This window comes from Trichechus manatus, unplaced genomic scaffold, assembly GCF_000243295.1.
Source record: "Trichechus manatus latirostris isolate Lorelei unplaced genomic scaffold, TriManLat1.0 scaffold00015, whole genome shotgun sequence".
NCBI classification, from domain to species: domain Eukaryota; kingdom Metazoa; phylum Chordata; class Mammalia; order Sirenia; family Trichechidae; genus Trichechus; species Trichechus manatus.
Genome location: NW_004443951.1, coordinates 14,021,957 through 14,039,907, shown reverse-complemented (window position 1 = coordinate 14,039,907; position 17,951 = coordinate 14,021,957). Strand labels below are relative to the sequence as shown.

Sequence of the window (17,951 nt, the reverse complement as noted above, 5' to 3'; positions counted from 1 at the left end):
TTATTTGGTTATGTCTGGGTAGGCAGGCTGTGCATTCTTTGTTGTTTGCTTATCTGTGGGCATGATACTTTTCACCTCCTTCTCCAATGGGCAGGGTCAGTCACTCAGGTATGGTACAGCAGGACAGGTCCAGCTGAAGGGGAGTTGCTGGGATAGGTTTTTTGTGAAGCAGACTAGGGCTGACAGTGCGGACCAGGAATCAGTGCAGGGCAGGTTCCAGTAGGCCGTGCCTGTGTTGCTTGGGAGTGTGATGTTCAGTGGTTATTTTCCTCATTTATTGATTGTAGATTTGTTTGTTTGCAAGAAGGCAGGAAGGAGGGGCTGGATTGTGATGTGTGGAGCTAAGATGGTTATGGGAAAGAAGAGAGAGAGGAGAAAGGAACAGGAGCCAAAGACATACACACAAACAAAAAAGTGTAAAGGGAGCTTGCTATTGGAGTGGAGAAATAAGAGACTGAGAAATGGGGGAAAAAAAAATTAAAAAAAAAAAGAAAAAGCGTAAAAGAAAAAAATGAATAAATTGAGAAACAGGATATGAAGAAAGACAAAAAGGGAATAAGAGAGAGAAGAAAACTCAACAAAGAAATGAAAAAAAAAAAGAACAAGAAAAAAGAAATGCTCCCAGGGATGTCCCTGTGCATCTGCGCAGAGTAAGGTACCAGCTTCCAAGCCACGTGGTACTACCCAGCTAGAAGTGACTCCCAAGCCGAGAAAAGAAAAAGAAAACAAACAAATCGAAACAGAACAAATCACAGCAAACAAACAAAAAGCCCTGGGGGTCCCAACAGCGTGGCGGCATGGGCTGGGAAGCAGTTTCACAGTCGAGTAGTGTTTCGCAGCCTTTCAGGAAGAAGCAAAGATGGCACACGGAGCCAGGTATTTGAGAGAACGGAGGGGGAGGTGGTGAGAAGTAAGGAAGAAATATAAAGAAGCAGAAAAAAGCAACACCAGCAGCCAACAAATGGCACTCAGGGAGCTGGCCAGTGCGGGCAGGTGGAATCCAAGCAGCAATGGGAAGAAGCTCGTGCTTCCTGGCCAATAGACTGTGGCTGCAGGAAGCAGAGGAGGCTAAATGGGGGTGAAGAAGTGTGGGGGCTGGGAAAGCCTATATCATGGGTTACCCGTTGTTCTGTCTCCTGCTGGAATCTCCGTGAAGCTGCTTTCTTGTACCTCCTGTTCACTGATCTCTGATAGGAGTCCAAGATGGCAGATCTGTGCTGCGGTAGCTGTTAGACTTCTGCATGTATCTCTCCTCACGCTCTGTTCTCGGTCAGTTTCTTATTCCATTCGGTGCTTGGCTGAATTCTTTATCTCTTCATTTGATGGTTAGGGTTTCAGGATTGACGTGTAACTCTGTTTGACTTAGTTTTTCTGATCTTTGCTATGGAAGGATGGCATGGTGCTTCTGACTATAGCGCCATGTTGCCCGGAAGTCCCTTTGAAATTTTCTGTTCAGTTCTTTTACTTGATTTCTTCCTTTTGCTTTAGCTACTCGACATTCAAGAGCAAGTTTCAGAGTCTCTTCTGACATCCATTTTGGTCTTTTCTTTCTTTCTTGTCTGTTTAATGACCTCTTGCTTTCTTTGTGTATGATGTCCTTGATGACATTCCACAACTCGTTTGGTCTTCAGTCATTAGTGTTCAGTGTGTCAGATCTATTCTTGAGATGTTCTCCAAATTCAGGTGGGATAGACTCAAGGTCGTACTTTGGCTCTTGTGGACTTGTTCTAATTTTCTTCAGTTTCAACTTGTACTTGCGTAGGAGCAATTGATGGTCTTTTCTGCAGTCGGCGCCTGGTCTTGTTCTGACTGATGATATTGAGCTTTTCCCTTGTCTCTTTCCACAGATGTAGTTGATTTGATTCCTGTGTATACCATCTGACGAGGTCCATGCGTATAGTCGCCGTTTACGTTGTTGAAAAAAGGTATTTGCAACAAACAAGTTGTTGGTCTTGTAAAATTCTATCATGCAATCTCCAGCATTGTTTCTGTCACCAAGGCCGTATTTTCCAACTACCAATCCTTCTTCTTTGCTTCCAACTTTCGCATTTCAGTTACCAAACCCGTTGCCATCGAGTTGATTCCAACTTGTAGTGACCCTATAGGACAGAGTAGAACTGCCCCATAGAGTTTTCAAGGAGCACCTGGTAGATTTGAACTGCCAACCTTTTGCTTAGCAGCTGTAGCACTTAACCACTACACCACCAGGGTTTCCATGCCAATCACCAGTAATTATCAATGCATCCTGATTTCATGTTCGATCAATTTCAGACTGCCGAAGCTGGTAAAAATCTTCAATTTCTTCATCTTTGGCCTTAGTGGTTGGTGCATAAATTTGAATGATAGTCGTATTAACTGGTCTTCCTTGTAGGTGCATGGATATTATCCTATCACTGATAGCACTGTACTTCAGTATAGATCTTGAAATGTTCTTTCAAGACAGCGAACATTTCGAGACAGTGTCATTATTACACAAAATTAAGAGTAATTCCTTGACATCATCTAATATTCAATCCATATGCCAATTTCTCAGATATGTGTTTTTTGACCCTCTTCCCAGGCAATGGATGAGTTCCCTGCTCAGCTACTCTGGTGCCCCAGATTCACTCCCCTTCACTGAACACCTCCTGTTGCTGTGCTACTTGGGTCTGGGGTTTTCCTTAGGGACTGAGCATTCTTCCTAAAACCTGTGTTATGGCCTGCCAGTTTCCTTCTTTGGGAACTCTGTTTGCTAATATACAATGACCAAAGTTTTAAAAGCATGCACTTTGTGTCTGAGCCCCCACCTTCCTGCATCTCTGCCCAAAACTTTAGCCTTGGGGCTAGGACAGTAAACAACAGTCCAGCCAGGAGCCCTGGAAAATTGGCCCTGCCTCTGGTTGGCAGCCCAGGTGACCTTGATGTAGACATTTAAAAGGAGTCTCTTCCGTGTGTGTGTGTGTGTGTGTGTGTGTGTGTGTGTGTGTGTGTGTGTGTGTGTGTGTGGTCAGAGAGCGAGAGAAAGCTACTGAAAAATCTAGGCACAGCTAGGGTTACTTCAGGGAGAGGCCTAGGGAATCATGCTTCCCAAACTCCTCTGGCTTCTCCAGACATCTCCTTCCCAATTCCAGGATCCCACTGCTTTTTTAAATTGTGGTGAAAATGTAGACAACAAAACATACACCAATTCAACAATGTCTACATGTACAATTCAGTGACACTGATTACATTCTTAAGTTGTGCAACTGCTTTCGCTGTCCCTTTTCCAAATTATTCCACCACTATTAACATGAACTCACTGCACCCTAAGCAAAAACTTCTTCTTCCCTCCTCCCTCCCACCCTGGTAACCACTAATAATTTTTGGTTTCTATTTTTTGCTTATTACATACAGTATTTGTCCTTTGCAGTTGACTAATTTCACTCAGCATTATTTCAAGGTTCATCCATGTTGTGGCCCACTGTTTTTTAAACCAGCATATTAATTGGGCTGTGCAGTTCAGCATAGTGTGTGGTTATCTGACTCAATGTCCCCAGTGCCTGGCTACAGCAGAAAGGGCTTCCCTTAAAAAAACAGACAAAGCTCGGTCCTGCTCTGCTGTCACGATCGCCTTAGGTGTCTCTCTCTCTCTCAGCCCCTCACTGGAGGCCACAAGAAGAAGTAAACACATTCCATCCTGACATTTTTCTATGAAGTCCCAAGCTGCTGGTGGAGTCTGAACCCCAGCAGACAGACAATACATGACCAACTTCTTCATGACCAAATAGCAAGTACTGCCAAGTACCCAGCCTGGGATGGGAGAAAGATCATCTCAGCCCGGTGCCCCACCCCTACTCAGACAGTACAACATAGCAGAAGCCGGCACTGTAATGCTCAATTCCAAATTCTGTGTTAGTTAGGCGTCTGTTGGCTGTGTGTGACAGGAATCAAACTCAAAATTATTTAAGCAAAAAGGGGGATTTATTGGCAGAACGGATGTGGGTGTCTCAAAGAACAGCCTGGTCTCAGGAAAAGCAGGATGAGACAGGGCTTCATCTGCAGACCTCCTCAGAGAGGCAGGAAATGTGGCCACCGATAGCCCTGAGCTTTAATCCTCATAGAGGTAGCCCTCAGTGCTGACCACACGTTACAGTCACCTGAGGAGCTTGCAGAAACCCAGATGTCCAGGTCCACCCCAGACCAACAAAGTCGGAATCTCGGGGCGGGGGAGGAGTCTGGGCATCAGCTTCCCAGGTGATTCTAATGAGCATCCAGGGTGGAGAACCGCTACATTATAGCTTCAGGCACCCAGAGAGACTCTTATTTTAGTTCCCATTCATGATTCTAGGGGCAGGACTCTGATAAACCTATTTTGGACAAAGCCCTATGGCTAAAGGCTCAATGGGCTGTTCAAAATGGTCGTTGCTGAGGTGCCCTTGAAGATGTGCTGCGGCTGCCAGGCTGCAGTGCCGAGGGGATGATCCCACAGCAGCTCCCCACTGCTTTTCTCCTCCCATCCCAACACTCGGTTGGAGCCTGCGGATAGTCGTCTTGTCTGACTTTATCTTGGTCACATCACCTCTGAGTCAAGCTGAGGGAGAAGGCTGAGTTGTATCCAGGGGATTTGGTGACTTGGTGTGGGATGTGGTCAGAGACAGACTACCCAATAAGCAAGGTATGCACAGGCTTACTTGTGCCTACTTACTAATCTACAGTGCACAATTTCACCTGTTTTTCACATCGAAGACGTGGTGAAACTCATGTGAAATTGTGCACTACAGATTAGTAAACACAATTAAGCCCATCTGTACCTTGCTTAGTGGTTAATCTGCCTTTGGATGTGTCACCAGAGAGGTGGTAGAGGAGGCCAGATGGAGCAGGCAGAGGAGGGCGTGGGGGCCAGGGAGGAGGGACAGTTATGAACAACTCTTTCCAGGAGGTCGTTGTGCAGATGGGAGAGAGATAGGGCAGTGGCCAGAGAGAGATATGTATCCAGAGAGGACATTTGGGATGGAAGAGACCTGTGATGTGGGGAGAGGCCAGCAGGCTCTGGCTGGGGGAGACTGAGGATGAAGGGCCCTGGCCTTGGGGCTGACCTGGATTCATTTCCCTGCCTCCCTCTGGGGCCTCTCCCCCTTCTATACTAAGAGGGTGGTGCCTGGACTTCAAGACTAAAGCCCGTCCAGCTCTGACTGCTCCTCTGGTGCAGTCTCAGTGCAGCCTCAGGCCCTCCCCTCCCCTCCTTACTCGGGTTCCAGAGCTGATATAACCGGCCTCAGCAGACCTGGGGAGGAGAAGTGGTGGGGACGGCAGCAAGGGCAGAGCTAGGTGCTTCAGACCTTGCTCAGGGCAATCCTGATGCCTGAAGTTCCTAATGTCCTTCTTCTATTCCTTTCTCCCCTTAGTGAGCTCCTACACAATGTCTCTGCACCCAACTCTGATCCCGAGCACCTAGCTGGAGGGTACCCCAGAGACTGTCTCTTCCCTCAGCAGGGCTCCCAAGGGCAGACCAGATGGCTGGGGCAGGGCCGTGTCTCTCTTCAGCCTGCTCCCAGTGCTGGGCTGAGCCTCGGGGCAGCCTCCAGGCGTGGCGGGATCTCCATCATGGAGTCCCTGGTGCCAAGCCCAAGGCCAGGCTCTGGGGCAGGGGACAGGAGCCCTGAGTTCTTTCCTGCTCAGCTGTGAATGTGCTGTGAAGCCCACTCAACCCACCGTGGTTTCCCCATCTTTATGCCCAAGGGCCCCAGTAGTCAGCTCAACCTCTCTGAGGCAGCCTCACCCCAGCCACACAGGGACAGACCAAACGACACCACACTTGGGTCTGGACGCTGACTTCTCTTTCCACAAAACACCAAACAGTCTAGGTGTGGCAGGGGGACAAAGCCAGGCTGCGGACCTGGTCATTACACACCCAGGGGGCCCTTGGCGGAGGCAGACAATTTAACAACTGGTCTGAAAGTCAAAAGAGAGACAGTTGGTTAGTGGGGTGAGCAGCAGTGGCTGGGGCGGGGAGGCAGGGGCTGTGGCGCTCAGGCCCAGACAGAGAGACTGGCCAGCTCAGTCCCATCTTGGCCCTGCCCTGCCTGGGGCCCATTCCTGGGGGTGACATGGTCTGTCCTAATCCTCTGTGTGGGTGTCCAAGGCAGCACTGTGCGTACTGGAAAGACCTCTAAACCTGAAGTCAGAGGGAACCAGGCAAGTCTCTTGGTCTCTCTGAACCTCTGTTACTTCGTGTATAGTGTGGGCATGTTCGCCATCCATCACTGCCACCTCCGTAGGTTGCTGTGGGGAGTCAATGGGGGTCAGGGGGCCAAGGGCTCCGTCCACACAAGGTGCTGGGCACTCAAGTTGCTCCTGTCCTCTGGTGTATCCCTGGGGCCTGGCACATAGCAAACACTGTTCAGTGAGTGAGTAAGCGGACAGGTGAAAGGGATGGCACCTGGGCTGATGCGCCTGAGCCTGTCCACCTGGTGCTCACGAGGCTGTGCAGGTAGGTCTGAGGGCCTGGACCTGGACCTGTGCCTGCGCCATGTGGCTGGGCCCCTCCCTGCCTCTCGGTGTCTCTCTCAGTGTCTGGGCCTGGGTCTTCTATCTCAGGGTGGGTGTCTATGTGGGAGACAAGCTTCTCAGAGCCCCAGACTTGCTCAGGGACATCCTGTGCCCCACTGGCCCCAGCTGGAGTGCTTGGCAAGAGGGTCACTGGGCCGGCTGGCTGCCAGGGCAGGCGGGGCTCAGACGTACTCTCGGGCAGCAGCTGAGGGCCCGGGCCGGTAGGGCTGAGGGCTGTTGTTGGACCGCTCAGGCTCTGGGCATGTGCAGCAGAGAAAGGAGCCTCCCAGTATGGCCAGGCCGGCAGAGGCCCAGCCCACGAAGAGGGCCGTGCCGTATTCATACCTGCAAGGGTAGAGAGGGAGCCGTCAGGTGTGGTTGCACTCAAGGGGGAATGACCCAGGCCTTCTCTCACCTCTGCCCTCTCAGGGTCCCATTCCTTGCCCATGACCTCCCCAGCCTCTTCACTGGCAGAGGGGGGCAAGGTGAGGGGAGCCGAGGCTGGGGGGGTCTCACAAGCCTCCCCAGGCAATCTAGACAAGTCAAGGTGAAAGCTCAGCCTTCCTCCTCTCTCTGCCCCAGTATATCAACATCACACAGTGACCCAGGCCCAGGATGGGCCCTAGTCCCTGCTCTGTGCCACCTTGGGCAGGTTCCTGCCTCTCTCTGGGCCCATTTCCTCATCAGGCTGGTGGAGGGGTCAAAGGAGGGGCTTGAGGTCTGGTCAGGTAGGAGCAGAGCAATTCTCTGCATCCTCTTCCTCTCAGTTCCGGTATGGCCCACAAAATTCCCTGCAGGGCTCCCCACTGCCCTCTGGGGAAAAGCCAGACACCTCAGCCTGCACTCTGAGGGGGCCCTGCTGGCCTTCCTGGCCTGCCTGTGTACCTTTGCATAAAGCCCCGTTCTCCTCGGGCGTCCCCTTTCTTCTGTGCCTACTGAGCTCCTCCATCTTCCGGGCCTAGTTCAAATGTCACCTCCTCTTGAGGGCTTTCTGTGACAACCCCCACCCCAAGGAGGTTTCTGTGATAACCTCCTGCCCTGACCACTGGCTCTGCTCGAATTCACTCATTCATTGCCTGGCTTGTTTTGCTCCCTGGGGAGCACCTTGAGGGCAGAGGGGCATCTAATTCCTGTGTCCCCAGTACGAGGATCAAGCCTCATACTGTTGAGGGCTCCTCCTTTCCTCCCACTCCACAACTGTCTCCTCCAGGAAGCCCTCCTGATTTTGACAGCCCAATACCTTTTCCCATCCTCCCTCCACCCCAGGATTCAACCCTGTTGGAATGCCAGGGTTGAGGCTATTCCATCCTCTGCTCTTGGCAGGGCTGAGAGGAAGGGCCAGGCCCTTCCAGAGTCCCCTGTCCTGCCCCCAAGCCCCCAGTCTTACAAGTCCTGCCCATTCTAATCTCCTAAATGTCTTTCAACTTGTTCCTCCATCTCCACCACTACCTCCCTGGCCCCAAGCCCTCTTGTGGAGACTTTTGCAACCACCCCTTTACTGGGGGACTGCAGGCTGCCTTCCACCCCCAGGATGAGGAACCACATTCTTCCTAGGGCTGCAAGGCCCTGCACAATCTGCTTTGATCACTTCTCCACCCTCCTCTCTGACGGGAAGTAACTGCTGCCTCCTGCAGGAAGCCACCCGCTCTGCCGCCACCAGCAAAAATAACTACTAAGGTTTATTGAGCACCCTCCAGTGGTCCAGGCACTGTGCTAAATTCCTCAATGCATCTTGTCATTGAGCCCTAACCACCACTCCCTGGTGGTTTACAGGGAAGAAACCGGACACAGAATGGTTAAGTAACTTGCCCAGAGCACACAGGCAGTACCTGCAGAACCAGAATTTTAACCCAGAGCCAGGGCGCTTCACCCTCACCACTCTAGCTGCTTGGGGAGTTTCTGCTACTCCTGGGTGCCCACCGCTGGCCTCCTGCCCCTTCTGAGGACCCAGCCATACCTCAGCTGGCTCCCCACTCCAGAGAGCTTCTCAGTGACAGCACCTGGGTCCTGCCACCCTTCCCTCCAACTGCCCTGTGCAGGTCCGGCTCTTAGAAGATAGCTGGACAAAGGCCAGTGGCCCCAGAGGAGGTGGAGCAAGGAGGCCCAGCCTGCCCCCCCAGCCCAAGCCATACTCTGGCACTCACCTGGCATTGACAGGTGTGCTCGGGTTGAAGAACTCCTGGGTCACCAGGGTGGCATACCACGAGACAGCCGTCAATGTGCAGAGGCCTAAGGACAACGGAGGGGGTGCTCAGCTCGGCTCTGGCCCTGGCTATCCAGGGTGGGGGCTGCCTGCCATGGCCAAGATGGTGGAGAAGGAGTCAGGGGCACTCACCTGCCAGGAGGAAGAGGATGCCCCCAGAGATGGCCACGCGACTCTTGGCGATGGGGTTGCTGTCTCCGACCCTTGTGCACTTCATGCCGACCACACTGAGGACCATGGCCACGAAGCCCAGGAGCACGGCCACTACCATCAGAGCTCGTGCTGCCTGGATGTGACCTGGGGTGGGCGGGAGGGCACCAGGTGAGCTGCTCACTTTGTAGAAGTGGGGAGAGGCACCTCAGGGTCAGGCCTGAGGTGGGAGGAGCCCCACTAGGGGTGAGGCTTGAGCAGAAACTGGACTAGAGGTCAGACCCCTGCTGGCAGGTGTGAGGAGTTAGTGAGGAGCCCTGTGTGTGACGATGAGGGTGAGGACAGGGTTGTGGTGGGGCGATGAGAGCCCCCTTCACAATTAACCCCATTTTTCACTCCCAGTTGTGGACAATTTGGGTGGTGGGGGGCAGTTTAAGTTCTCTCTTCTAATGCTTTCGGGCCCAGGGATTCCCTGGCCTGCCCCTCCCAAGCAGCTGGGGTGGCTCCTCCTGGGGCCCTTGTGGATTCAGCAGGAAGAAGAGCTGAGGTGTCTGAGGCCCAGCTCAGCCCTGTTTGGCCCTCTGTCAGGGACCCCTCCCCTCAGCCATCTGACTCTCAGCAGCTTCCCCTCTTCCCCTTGAGTTACCCACACCTATCTGCCATGTACCTGGCTCTCTGTGGGTGCTTGGATCAGCCCTGGGCCCTGTGGGTCCCTGAGGGAAGCCTGAGGGCCTGCCTGTGACCAGTACAGCCAGGGCATGTGACAGCAGCCCTGGCTCAGGCTGCCTGCGGGACCCTGGGCAGGATGAGGATGGGTCGGCCTCCCTGCACTAGAGTTAGAGGCTGCAGTGCAGCCTGTTCAGGAGCCAACTGTCAGTCTCAACTCCACAGCCTGGGAGGAGAGGGACGTGTGTGTGTGTGTGTGTGTGTGTGTGTGTGTGTGTGTGTGTGTGTGTGTGCGCGCGTGCTGCCTGAGTGGCAGGACTGGTAAGTAGGTGTGTGTACCCAAGTGTGTGTCTGTGTATGGAGGACAGGAGAGGTGGAGGACGGGGTCTTCACTGAGCATTTCTGAGTGCCAGGTACTCTTCTCAATGGTCCCATAGCCCTGTGAAGGTCTTAGTACCCCCCCTTATAGATGGGGACAGGACAGGGGGACACAGAGGCTTAGTGACTTGTTCAAGGTTAGAGTAGCAGAGCAGGAATCTGGGCCCATGGCTGCCAGGCCCTAGAGCCCCTGCTCACGGTGGGGCACCAGGCTGGTCTGGGTGTTTTAATGTACGCAGGGGTGGTAGTGCGGGGGGAGTGTGGAGGTGGAGGCCGGAGAGCAGAGCACAGAGCTGATGCAGACTGAAGTGAAAGCTGGTTCCAGATCTCCCTGTACCCCACATTCCATGCGCCCACCCAGCCGGCCGAGGCTCACTGTCCAGGGAACCTCCCCCCCTCCTTGGCAGCCCACCGTCCAGGGAAGCTCACCAACCCCCCAACCTTGGCGGCCCACCGTCCAGGGAAGCTCACCTTCCCACCCAGCCTTGGTGGCCCACCGTCCAGGGAAGCTCGCCCCCCCAGCCAGCCTTGGCAGCCTACCGTCCAGGGCGAGCAGCGAGTCGTAGAGCTTGCACTGCACCTGCCCTGTGCTCTGGGAAGCGCAGGACATCCAGAGCCCTTCATAGAGGCCCACGGCAGTGATGATGGCGTCGCCCGCGTAGGAGGACTGCTTCCACTGCGGCAGGGCTGTGCTGGCGATGATGCCCACCCAGCCACCCAGGGCCAGGAAGTAGCCCAGGAGCTGGAGGCCTGAGTTGGCCATGGCCCAGGGAAGGGGGCCAGGGGTCCCAGGGCTCAGAGCTGGGCCAGGGTCCTTGGGAGGGCTGAGATCATGGCAGGGTGAGAGCGGCAGGGAGGTGAGGGTGAGTGGTCAGAGGCAGAGGAGGAGAGGTGGTAGCAGTAGCGGCAAAGGCAGCGGCTCTGGGCTCCAGAATGCAGGGGGAGGCCCAGGGGCTGGAAAAGGCCAGGGGCCCGCCCACAGCAGCAGCCTAAGCCAGGGCTGGGTCCCCAGCAAAGCTCAGGCCCAGCCCCTTGGGGTGGGTGTAGGGCCCATGTCCAGGTGGGTACCCCTGTCCCTGCCCTCAGGGATAGAGAAGGGAGGGGCTGGGAGGAGTGAACCTGCTTGCCCTCAGAGCTCTCCATCCAGGGAAACCCCTTGTTGAACCTGATTCAAATGCCTGGAATTCTCATCATCCCCACCCCAAGCTCCAGCCCCAGATGGTGGACTTTGCTCTTTCAAGGCTGATCTGACCCATGCGGTTTTCTGTCCTCTAACTTCAGGACAGAAACGAAAAGGAATTCTAGTTTGCAGCAGGTAAGACCAGAGTTAGTCATCAGAACTTTGTGGCAAGGGGTTTGAGGCTAGATGTGGAGACTGGGCTGGGGAGGGAGAGTTGGGAAGAGGGGATCCTGGGTACCTGGAGGCCGTGTGTGCGTAGGTATCAGGAACAGGGGAGGTCAGACCAGGAGAAGTGTACTGTGGGGTCTGTTTGAGATCTGGGCCCCCCCTCAAGGCTGGGCCACACTGGTGGCTGGCCAAGAAGGGGCCTGGCAGGGAGGTGGGGAGACAGCACTGACCTGGCATGCTTAATCCCCTTGCTGGCTGGCTTAGCAGCTCCTGCTGGGACCTGGGGCACCGTGGCCCTGGCTCCCAGCTCCAGAACAGCCTGGTGGGGAGGAGCAGCCTCTGCACATTCCTGGGGTTCAGGCTGCTCCCTATTAGCACCCCCACCTCTCCCTTCTCTCCTCGACCCCGACCCCTGCTCAGCCGTTGGTAGCAGGGAAATGTTTAACTCTCCTCAACCTTATTAGCAATCCCCTCACGTTCAGCCCCACAGGCCCCCGGTGTGGGTGCAGGAGAAATGTCACAACCCTGTTCCCACTGCCGCCAGCCCCCAGGCTGCCCCCTCCATCACCAGCAGCCCACCACCATTCCTGGGCTACACTGGGGGAAGGCAGGGTCCAGTGTGGACCCCAGCCAGCCTCCCTCCCCCACAGCACAGCCCCTCTCTGCAGGGAGAAGTCCCCAGCCTGCTCCCTGGCATTCTTCACGTGGCTATGCAAACGAGAGAGTGCCAGGCACAGAGCAGACAATGGCAGCCCTGTGTGCCCGCCCAAGGCGTGGGCCTCTGGTATGGCCTGCAGCTCCAGCGGGGGCTGAGGAGAGGGCACTCTCTGATGGGTCAGGGGTTGGTGCTCTTTGGCCTGTGGTCCCCCAGTTCTGAACTCAGGGCCCCTCTGAGGGAAGGGTGACCAGAGCCACGTGGATCTGTGGACACACACCTGTTTCCTGGGATGGCCTGCGATCCCAAAAAGCACATGGGGTCTATAACAGGTGTACAGAAATCAGTCCTGAGTTCAAATTCTCCTACTGCCGCAGATACTGACGAGACAGTGCACTCAGCAGGAGCAGAGGAGCCAGAGTGGGGAAAGACGTGGGACTCCTGTGGGCGCAGCAAGGACCTCATACCCCTGGTGCTTTTTACATATTAATTCACCAAATCCTCAAGGCAGCCCTTCAAGGTAGGCTGACCTCTGCAGACAAGAAAACCTCGGCCCAGGGAGACAGCTTACCCCAAGCTAGGAAGTGCCAGGGAAGGCTTCCCGCTCAGATCAGTGGGCTCCCACGGCCTTTCAGGAATGGGGAACGGGAAGGGAGGCATAGACCTGTCCTAGGGGTGACAGGCACCTAAGCTGACTGTGGAGCCTCAGCTTCCTCTCCTCTAATGGGGACGTCTGCTTCATGGGGTTGTGATGACATCAAGCTCATCATCGTCTGCTGGAGGGCAGGGTGCCATGCATGTGGTAGCCAGTTAGCACAGGTTGTTTCCCAAAGGACTGAGGCCCCTCCTCTCCCAGCTTGGTCCTTGGCAGGCCCCCTGCCCCGGCCGTCTGCAGGGGCTCACTCTGTAAGGAAGATCCAGGGGTCATCCCAGGTCTCAAGGAGGACCTGAGCCAGGTGTCTGCACTCTGGAGCCTCAATATCTTCAGTACCACCCAGAAACAAAGGGTCAGAGCCACATAGGCCCTCAGGGACCAAGGACTGCAACCCCTTCTGTTGATAAGTGAGGAAGCTAAGAGGGGAGGTGAGCTGCTTAGGGTCATTCAGCCTCCTCAGGGACAAGGTCTGTGGCTCTAAGGCCTTGGGGGCATCTGAGTGCCTGCTGGGCTCCTCCAGCCTACCCGCCAGAGCCCCTTTGTGATCCAGAACAATGCCCACATCTTCCTCTCCTCTGAGGCTTTTCTGTTTATCCCAGCTCTTTGTTATTTGAGGCCAAAATTGCCCCTTACTCTCATGGCTTTCCCTCACCAATGTTCCAAAGCCTTTTGGAATTCAGATCTGCTCCCCTCCGGATGCAGCTCCCTAGCCTGGTGTAGCTTCTCCACCCAGGTCCCCTCTGAGCCCAGTGGCTCCCAGACATGCAGCGAGAACTGGAAGGCTCAAGGTCCCTCCCTAACCTCCACGTGAGAACTAAGTGTGAACTGCCCTGGGGTGTCACACTTCTTAAAAAAGTGCTTTCACATACATGACCAAAAGCTGAGGGTTCTAGTTGTAGCTCTGCCACTGAAAAGCTGTGTGACATTTAGCAAGTTCCTTAGCTTCTCTGGGCCTGGCTCCTGTAATGTAGAAACATAATGTAGTTTTCTGTACGTAATGCTGAGTATCTACTGCCTGCTGGGCAACGGGCCAGGTGCTGTCTGAGCATCCCCTCAATGCTCTCAATCATCTGGGGAGGGAAGGACTGTTATCCCATCTGACTGGTGAGAAAACATACTTGCTAAAGGTCATATAATGCCAAGTGGTGGAAGTGAGTCTCACCCAGCTCAGTATGTGGGTAAAGCTCAAGCTCTTTCCATTAAACTCCTCAGTCCCCTCGCTGTATGGTGAGTCACCAGACAGGATGTGGGAGATAAGTAATGATAAAGGGAGTAGTAGCCAGCTCTACTACAGCACTTCCATTGGCACACTAACACAAGGTACTGTCTCCCAGCTTGAGAGAAATCCTTCCTTGACTTCACATCTCCCTTCAGCTCCTCTTTTTCTGCTCCCCTTTAGAGCCTAGCCCCTGAAAAGAGTAGTCCAGACCCACCACCACCACTTACTTTCCTTCCGTTCTCACGGGAGCTCACTCCAGCCTGGCTTTCCTCCACACCACCTTACCAGAACATCTCTTGCTGTAGTTCACAGTGACCTCCATGCTGCCAAACCCAGTGGCTGACTCTCAGTTCTCATCTTGCCCAACCTCTCAGCAGCATCTGACACAGTTGGTCCCTCCCTCCTTGAAACGTTCTCATGGGCTTCCAGGCCAACACTCACTCTCGGTCCACCTTCCTTCCCTCAGGGCTGCTGGACCCAGTCTCTTCTGTTGGGTCCCCCTCTTCTGGCCCTCCAATCGCTCAGCCAGGCTGTCCTCTGACTCCTCCTATATCTACACTCATCTTCACCTCCTGGCTTTGAACACCATCTACGTGCTGTTGAAGACTCCCAAGGTTACATCTCCTACCTAGACCTCTCCCTGAACTCCAGACTCACATACTTGACTGTATGATACTTCCACGTGGATGTCTAATAGGTTTCTCAAACTTAAAACATTACACGTCTAAAACCAAACTCCTGATTTCCATACTCTGCCAGCCAACGCCCCTGCTGTCTTCCCCATCATAGGGACAGGCGGTATTTTTTCCAGCTGCTTAAGCTGGAGTCCTTCTTGATGCTTCTTTTTCTCACACCCTACATCCAATCCACCAGCAGCTCCTGCTCGCTCTGCGACCTTTGTCACTACGGTGACTGCCAACACCCTGATGCAAACCGTCTTCATTTCTCCCCTGGGTTACTGCAGTAGCCTCCTCACTGGTCTCCTGGCCTCTATTCTTGTCCCCACAGCCTATTCTTGACATAAATTGTTCAGCAAGGCTTTTAAAATGTTAAGTTAGATGCTGCCACTCCTCTGCTCAAAACCATTGAAGGATTCTTGGCTCACTCAGAGTAAAAGCCCAAGTCCTCACAACGGCTGACAAGGCCCATTTCAAGACCTGACTTCATCTATGGCTCTGTCTCGCCCACCCCGTGCCATCACATTGGCCTTTTTGCTGTCCCTCCCACCTCAGGACCTTGCTTTCCTTTCTTATTTTCTGCCTCAAAGGCTCTTTTCCAAGACATCTGCAGGCTTGCACCCTCACTTTCTCCAGGTCTTTGCTGTAAAGTTCTTATTCAAGGTCTTCGTTGTTGTTAGCTGCCATTGAACACCCCCGACTCATGACGGCCCCATGTACGATGGGATCCGACCATTGTTATCTATAGGGTTTTCATTGGCTGATTTTTGGAAGTAGATCACCAGGCCTTTCTTCCTAGTCTGTCTTGGTCTGGAAGCTCCTTTGAAACCTGTTCAGTATCTTAGCAACACGTAAGCTTCCACTGACAGACAGGTAGTGACTGCGCCTGAGGTGTAGTGGCCGAGAATCAAACCTGGGTCTCCCCCATGGAAGGCGAGAGTTCTGCCCCTGAACCACCACTGCCCACTATTAGAGGTATCACCGTGAATGAAGAAGCAATTCCCCTTAGTATTCCCAATCTCTTATCCACACGTTTTATAGCATTTTTCACTCTGATACGCCTACATGTATGTATATGTAGGTACACACACATACAGTTACTTATTCTCTGTTCCCTCTACTAAAATAGAAGCTTTATGAGGGCGGGGGAGCCCTGGTGGTACAGTGGTTAAGCACTTGGCTGCTAACCAAAAGGCTGGCAGTTAGAATCCACCAGCTACTCCTTGAAAACCCTAAGAGACAGTTCTACTTTGTCCTATAGGGTCGCTATGAGTCAGAATCGACTTGATGGCAATGGGTTTTGGCGTGAGGGTGGGGGCTTGTTTTGTTCACTACCATATTCCCAGCACCTGGCACTTCGCTTGTGCTTAATATTGATTGATAAATAAATAAACGTGCAAAATTTACTCAGTGCGCAGGTTCCTAAACTCACTACCCTATAGCATCTCAAATACAGCAGGGGAGAGGGTTCAAGGGGTGTGGCCCGAGGAGCCGGATCTCCAGCCCTGCTCTTTCTGTCTCCTGGAGGCGTGCGTCCGGACACGGAGGCCCTACAGTCAGGCAGCAGAGCCAGAAGCATGTGGCCGACCAGGGGCCAACATGCCAGAGCACTGGTGACTGGCTGCTCCCTGCCAGAAAAGGATTAGTCGTAATCCCCACCAGTTATCCAGAGCTTTACAGTTTACAAAGTGCTGGCACATCCAATATTGCATCTGGGCCACACAACTGCCCCAGAAGGTGGGCAGAGTGAGGATTATGATGCCCATTATACAGATGACAGCACTGAGGCTAAGTGTCTGGCCTGCAGCTGCCTAGTGGGAGGCAGATCTGGGTCCTGAGCCGGCCTCCTCGAACTGCACTGCCATTCCATGCTGCCCGGACTAGCATTTATCAAGTGAGACTCCTGTGGAGAATAGGCATATTTCCATTCTCTGAACAAACTACCAAGTAAAAAAACCCACAAATCCTTTATTTCTTGGTTGTCTACCCCAGACACTTAAATACAGCACCACTGTCATGGGGCCACCTGTGCCAGCCCTCCGGGGTGACTCTGGGTCTGCGTTCTGAGCTCTCAGCCAGGTCCATGGGGGGCGGGTCGGCCTGCCACGTCCACTCCCAGAGCAGTAGCACAGGGCAGACGGCTGTGAGCAGGGTCTCCTTGGCTGGGCAGGTGTCAGTTACCCACTGCTCCACGGTCCTGAGGGGCTGGCCAGTCCTGGGTGCAGGACACAGTACATCTCTGTGGGTCTCCTCACCCATCCATGTGTGACACGGACACTGTCATAGCTCATCCTTGTGCCTTGACTCACTGCCTGAGAGAGACTCTTCTACTTGTTGATGGCGGCCCTGCTGGGCTCCCAGGGGCTGCTCCTGGGGGAGGTCCACCTCTTCGGGGCTAAAGAGCATCTTCACCAGGTCATCCGCCTGCACTCTGTCCTGCAAGCACAAACCCCTGCCTATTCAGAGAGGCCTCCAGACCAGGTACTCTGTCTACCAGGTGGCTACTTCCTCGAGAACAGTAACGGCCTGGAGTCCACCTCCTTCTCAAAGCAGGCCTGCTCTCTGGGCAGACTGCTGAGGTGGGGCTCAAGGAGGGAATCAAGAACTCAGGACTGCTCCCCATCTCAGCACCCCAACCTACCTGGAGCCCCATTTACAGGTAAGGAAGAAGGCCTATGGAGGATAAGGCAGTGGCCCCAGGGGATACAGCTGGAGCTGGGAGTCTCTCTGGACTCCAGGTCCAGTGCTCCTTTCATGTCTAAGCCACCAGCACAAGGGTTCGGAGAAGGAGGAAGAGCGCAGGATGGGCCTTCCTGGAACAGATCACCCAGCCCACGACTCTCACCCGCTCACTGTGGCGAGGGTCCAAGGTGAACCACAGGGCGATGGCACAGCGCTGCCCCCTGGTGACAGCCTTCACTCCATGTGGGTTCTCAGTGCCTGAAGAGAATCCCACAGCCCGTCCACACTGGGGCTGCACCTCCGCCTAAGGGGGTGAAAAAAAAAAGGAAGGGTGTGGGGTGTGCACAGGACAAAGACTGTAACTGCCCTCAAAAGAGGTATGGGATCATTAGGGTCCAGAACTGGGGGGCCCTTCAGCTTGGCTTCCCAGAGCTAACGAGAAAGGGTGACTAGTCAGAGGAACAACTGACATATCTCAAAGCTCCTCTGGTCTTGGGGGGGGCGGAGGGTGGGCACCAGGAAGCCCAATTGCCCATTCTACCCCTGCACTGTGGGGACATCAGCCCTAGAACACAGGCTTTTGTCTCCAGGGCTGAGGACGAGGGGCACTCACCGTCACGGTCTTGGCATCTAGTTCAGTGAAGTAAAAGTTTCCTCCATCAAAGTCCCCATTTAGGTAAAGAATGGCACTGGGAACAGCAGAGAGCACCTCAGTATGGCCTGTCCTCCCCCCACTGCCCAGACGACTCCCAGAGTATGGCCTGTCCTCTCCCCACTGCCCAGACGACCCCCGGAGTATGGCCTGTCCTCT

At 54.1% G+C, this 17,951-nt stretch overlaps 2 protein-coding genes across 3 annotated transcripts in view; both read right to left on the bottom strand.

Moving 5' to 3' along the window:
- Window positions 1-5,861: 5,861 nt before the first annotated feature.
- Window positions 5,862-10,825, bottom strand: CLDN19 (claudin 19). Of its 2 annotated transcripts, XM_004371871.1 has the most exons (5): window positions 10,445-10,825; window positions 8,843-9,007; window positions 8,652-8,736; window positions 6,700-6,852; window positions 5,862-5,910 (listed from the first exon to the last, which is right to left on the bottom strand). In XM_004371871.1, exons 1-5 carry the CDS (start codon window positions 10,665-10,667, stop codon window positions 5,862-5,864), a joined length of 675 nt encoding a protein of 224 aa, XP_004371928.1. In that variant the 5' UTR covers window positions 10,668-10,825. The 2 variants fall into 2 exon arrangements, with proteins under 2 accessions (XP_004371928.1, XP_012409761.1); XM_012554307.1 differs by lacking the exon at window positions 5,862-5,910 and having other exon boundaries at window positions 6,690-6,852.
- A 5,581-nt stretch (window positions 10,826-16,406) lies between these two features.
- Window positions 16,407-17,951, bottom strand: part of P3H1 (prolyl 3-hydroxylase 1) — a 19,355-nt gene continuing 17,810 nt past the window's right edge. The window contains exons 13-15 of the mRNA XM_004371869.2: window positions 17,754-17,829; window positions 17,304-17,444; window positions 16,407-16,894 (exon numbers count right to left, since the gene is read on the bottom strand). Of these exons, the coding sequence (XP_004371926.1) occupies window positions 16,739-16,894; window positions 17,304-17,444; window positions 17,754-17,829 (373 nt within the window). The 3' untranslated portion in view covers window positions 16,407-16,738. The remainder of the gene's footprint in view (window positions 16,895-17,303; window positions 17,445-17,753; window positions 17,830-17,951) is intronic.

Coding starts and splice junctions, on each gene's coding strand:
- CLDN19 (XM_004371871.1), bottom strand. CDS start 10,667: ATGGCCAACTCAGGCCTCCAGCTCCTGGGCTACTTCCTGGCCCTGGGT. Junction 9,008..10,444: donor CTCGCTGCTCGCCCTGGACG/GTAGGCTGCCAA, acceptor CGCCCACCCCAG/GTCACATCCAGGCAGCACGA. Junction 5,911..6,699: donor CCCTCAGCTGCTGCCCGAGA/GTACGTCTGAGC, acceptor TTTGACTTTCAG/ACCAGTTGTTAAATTGTCTG.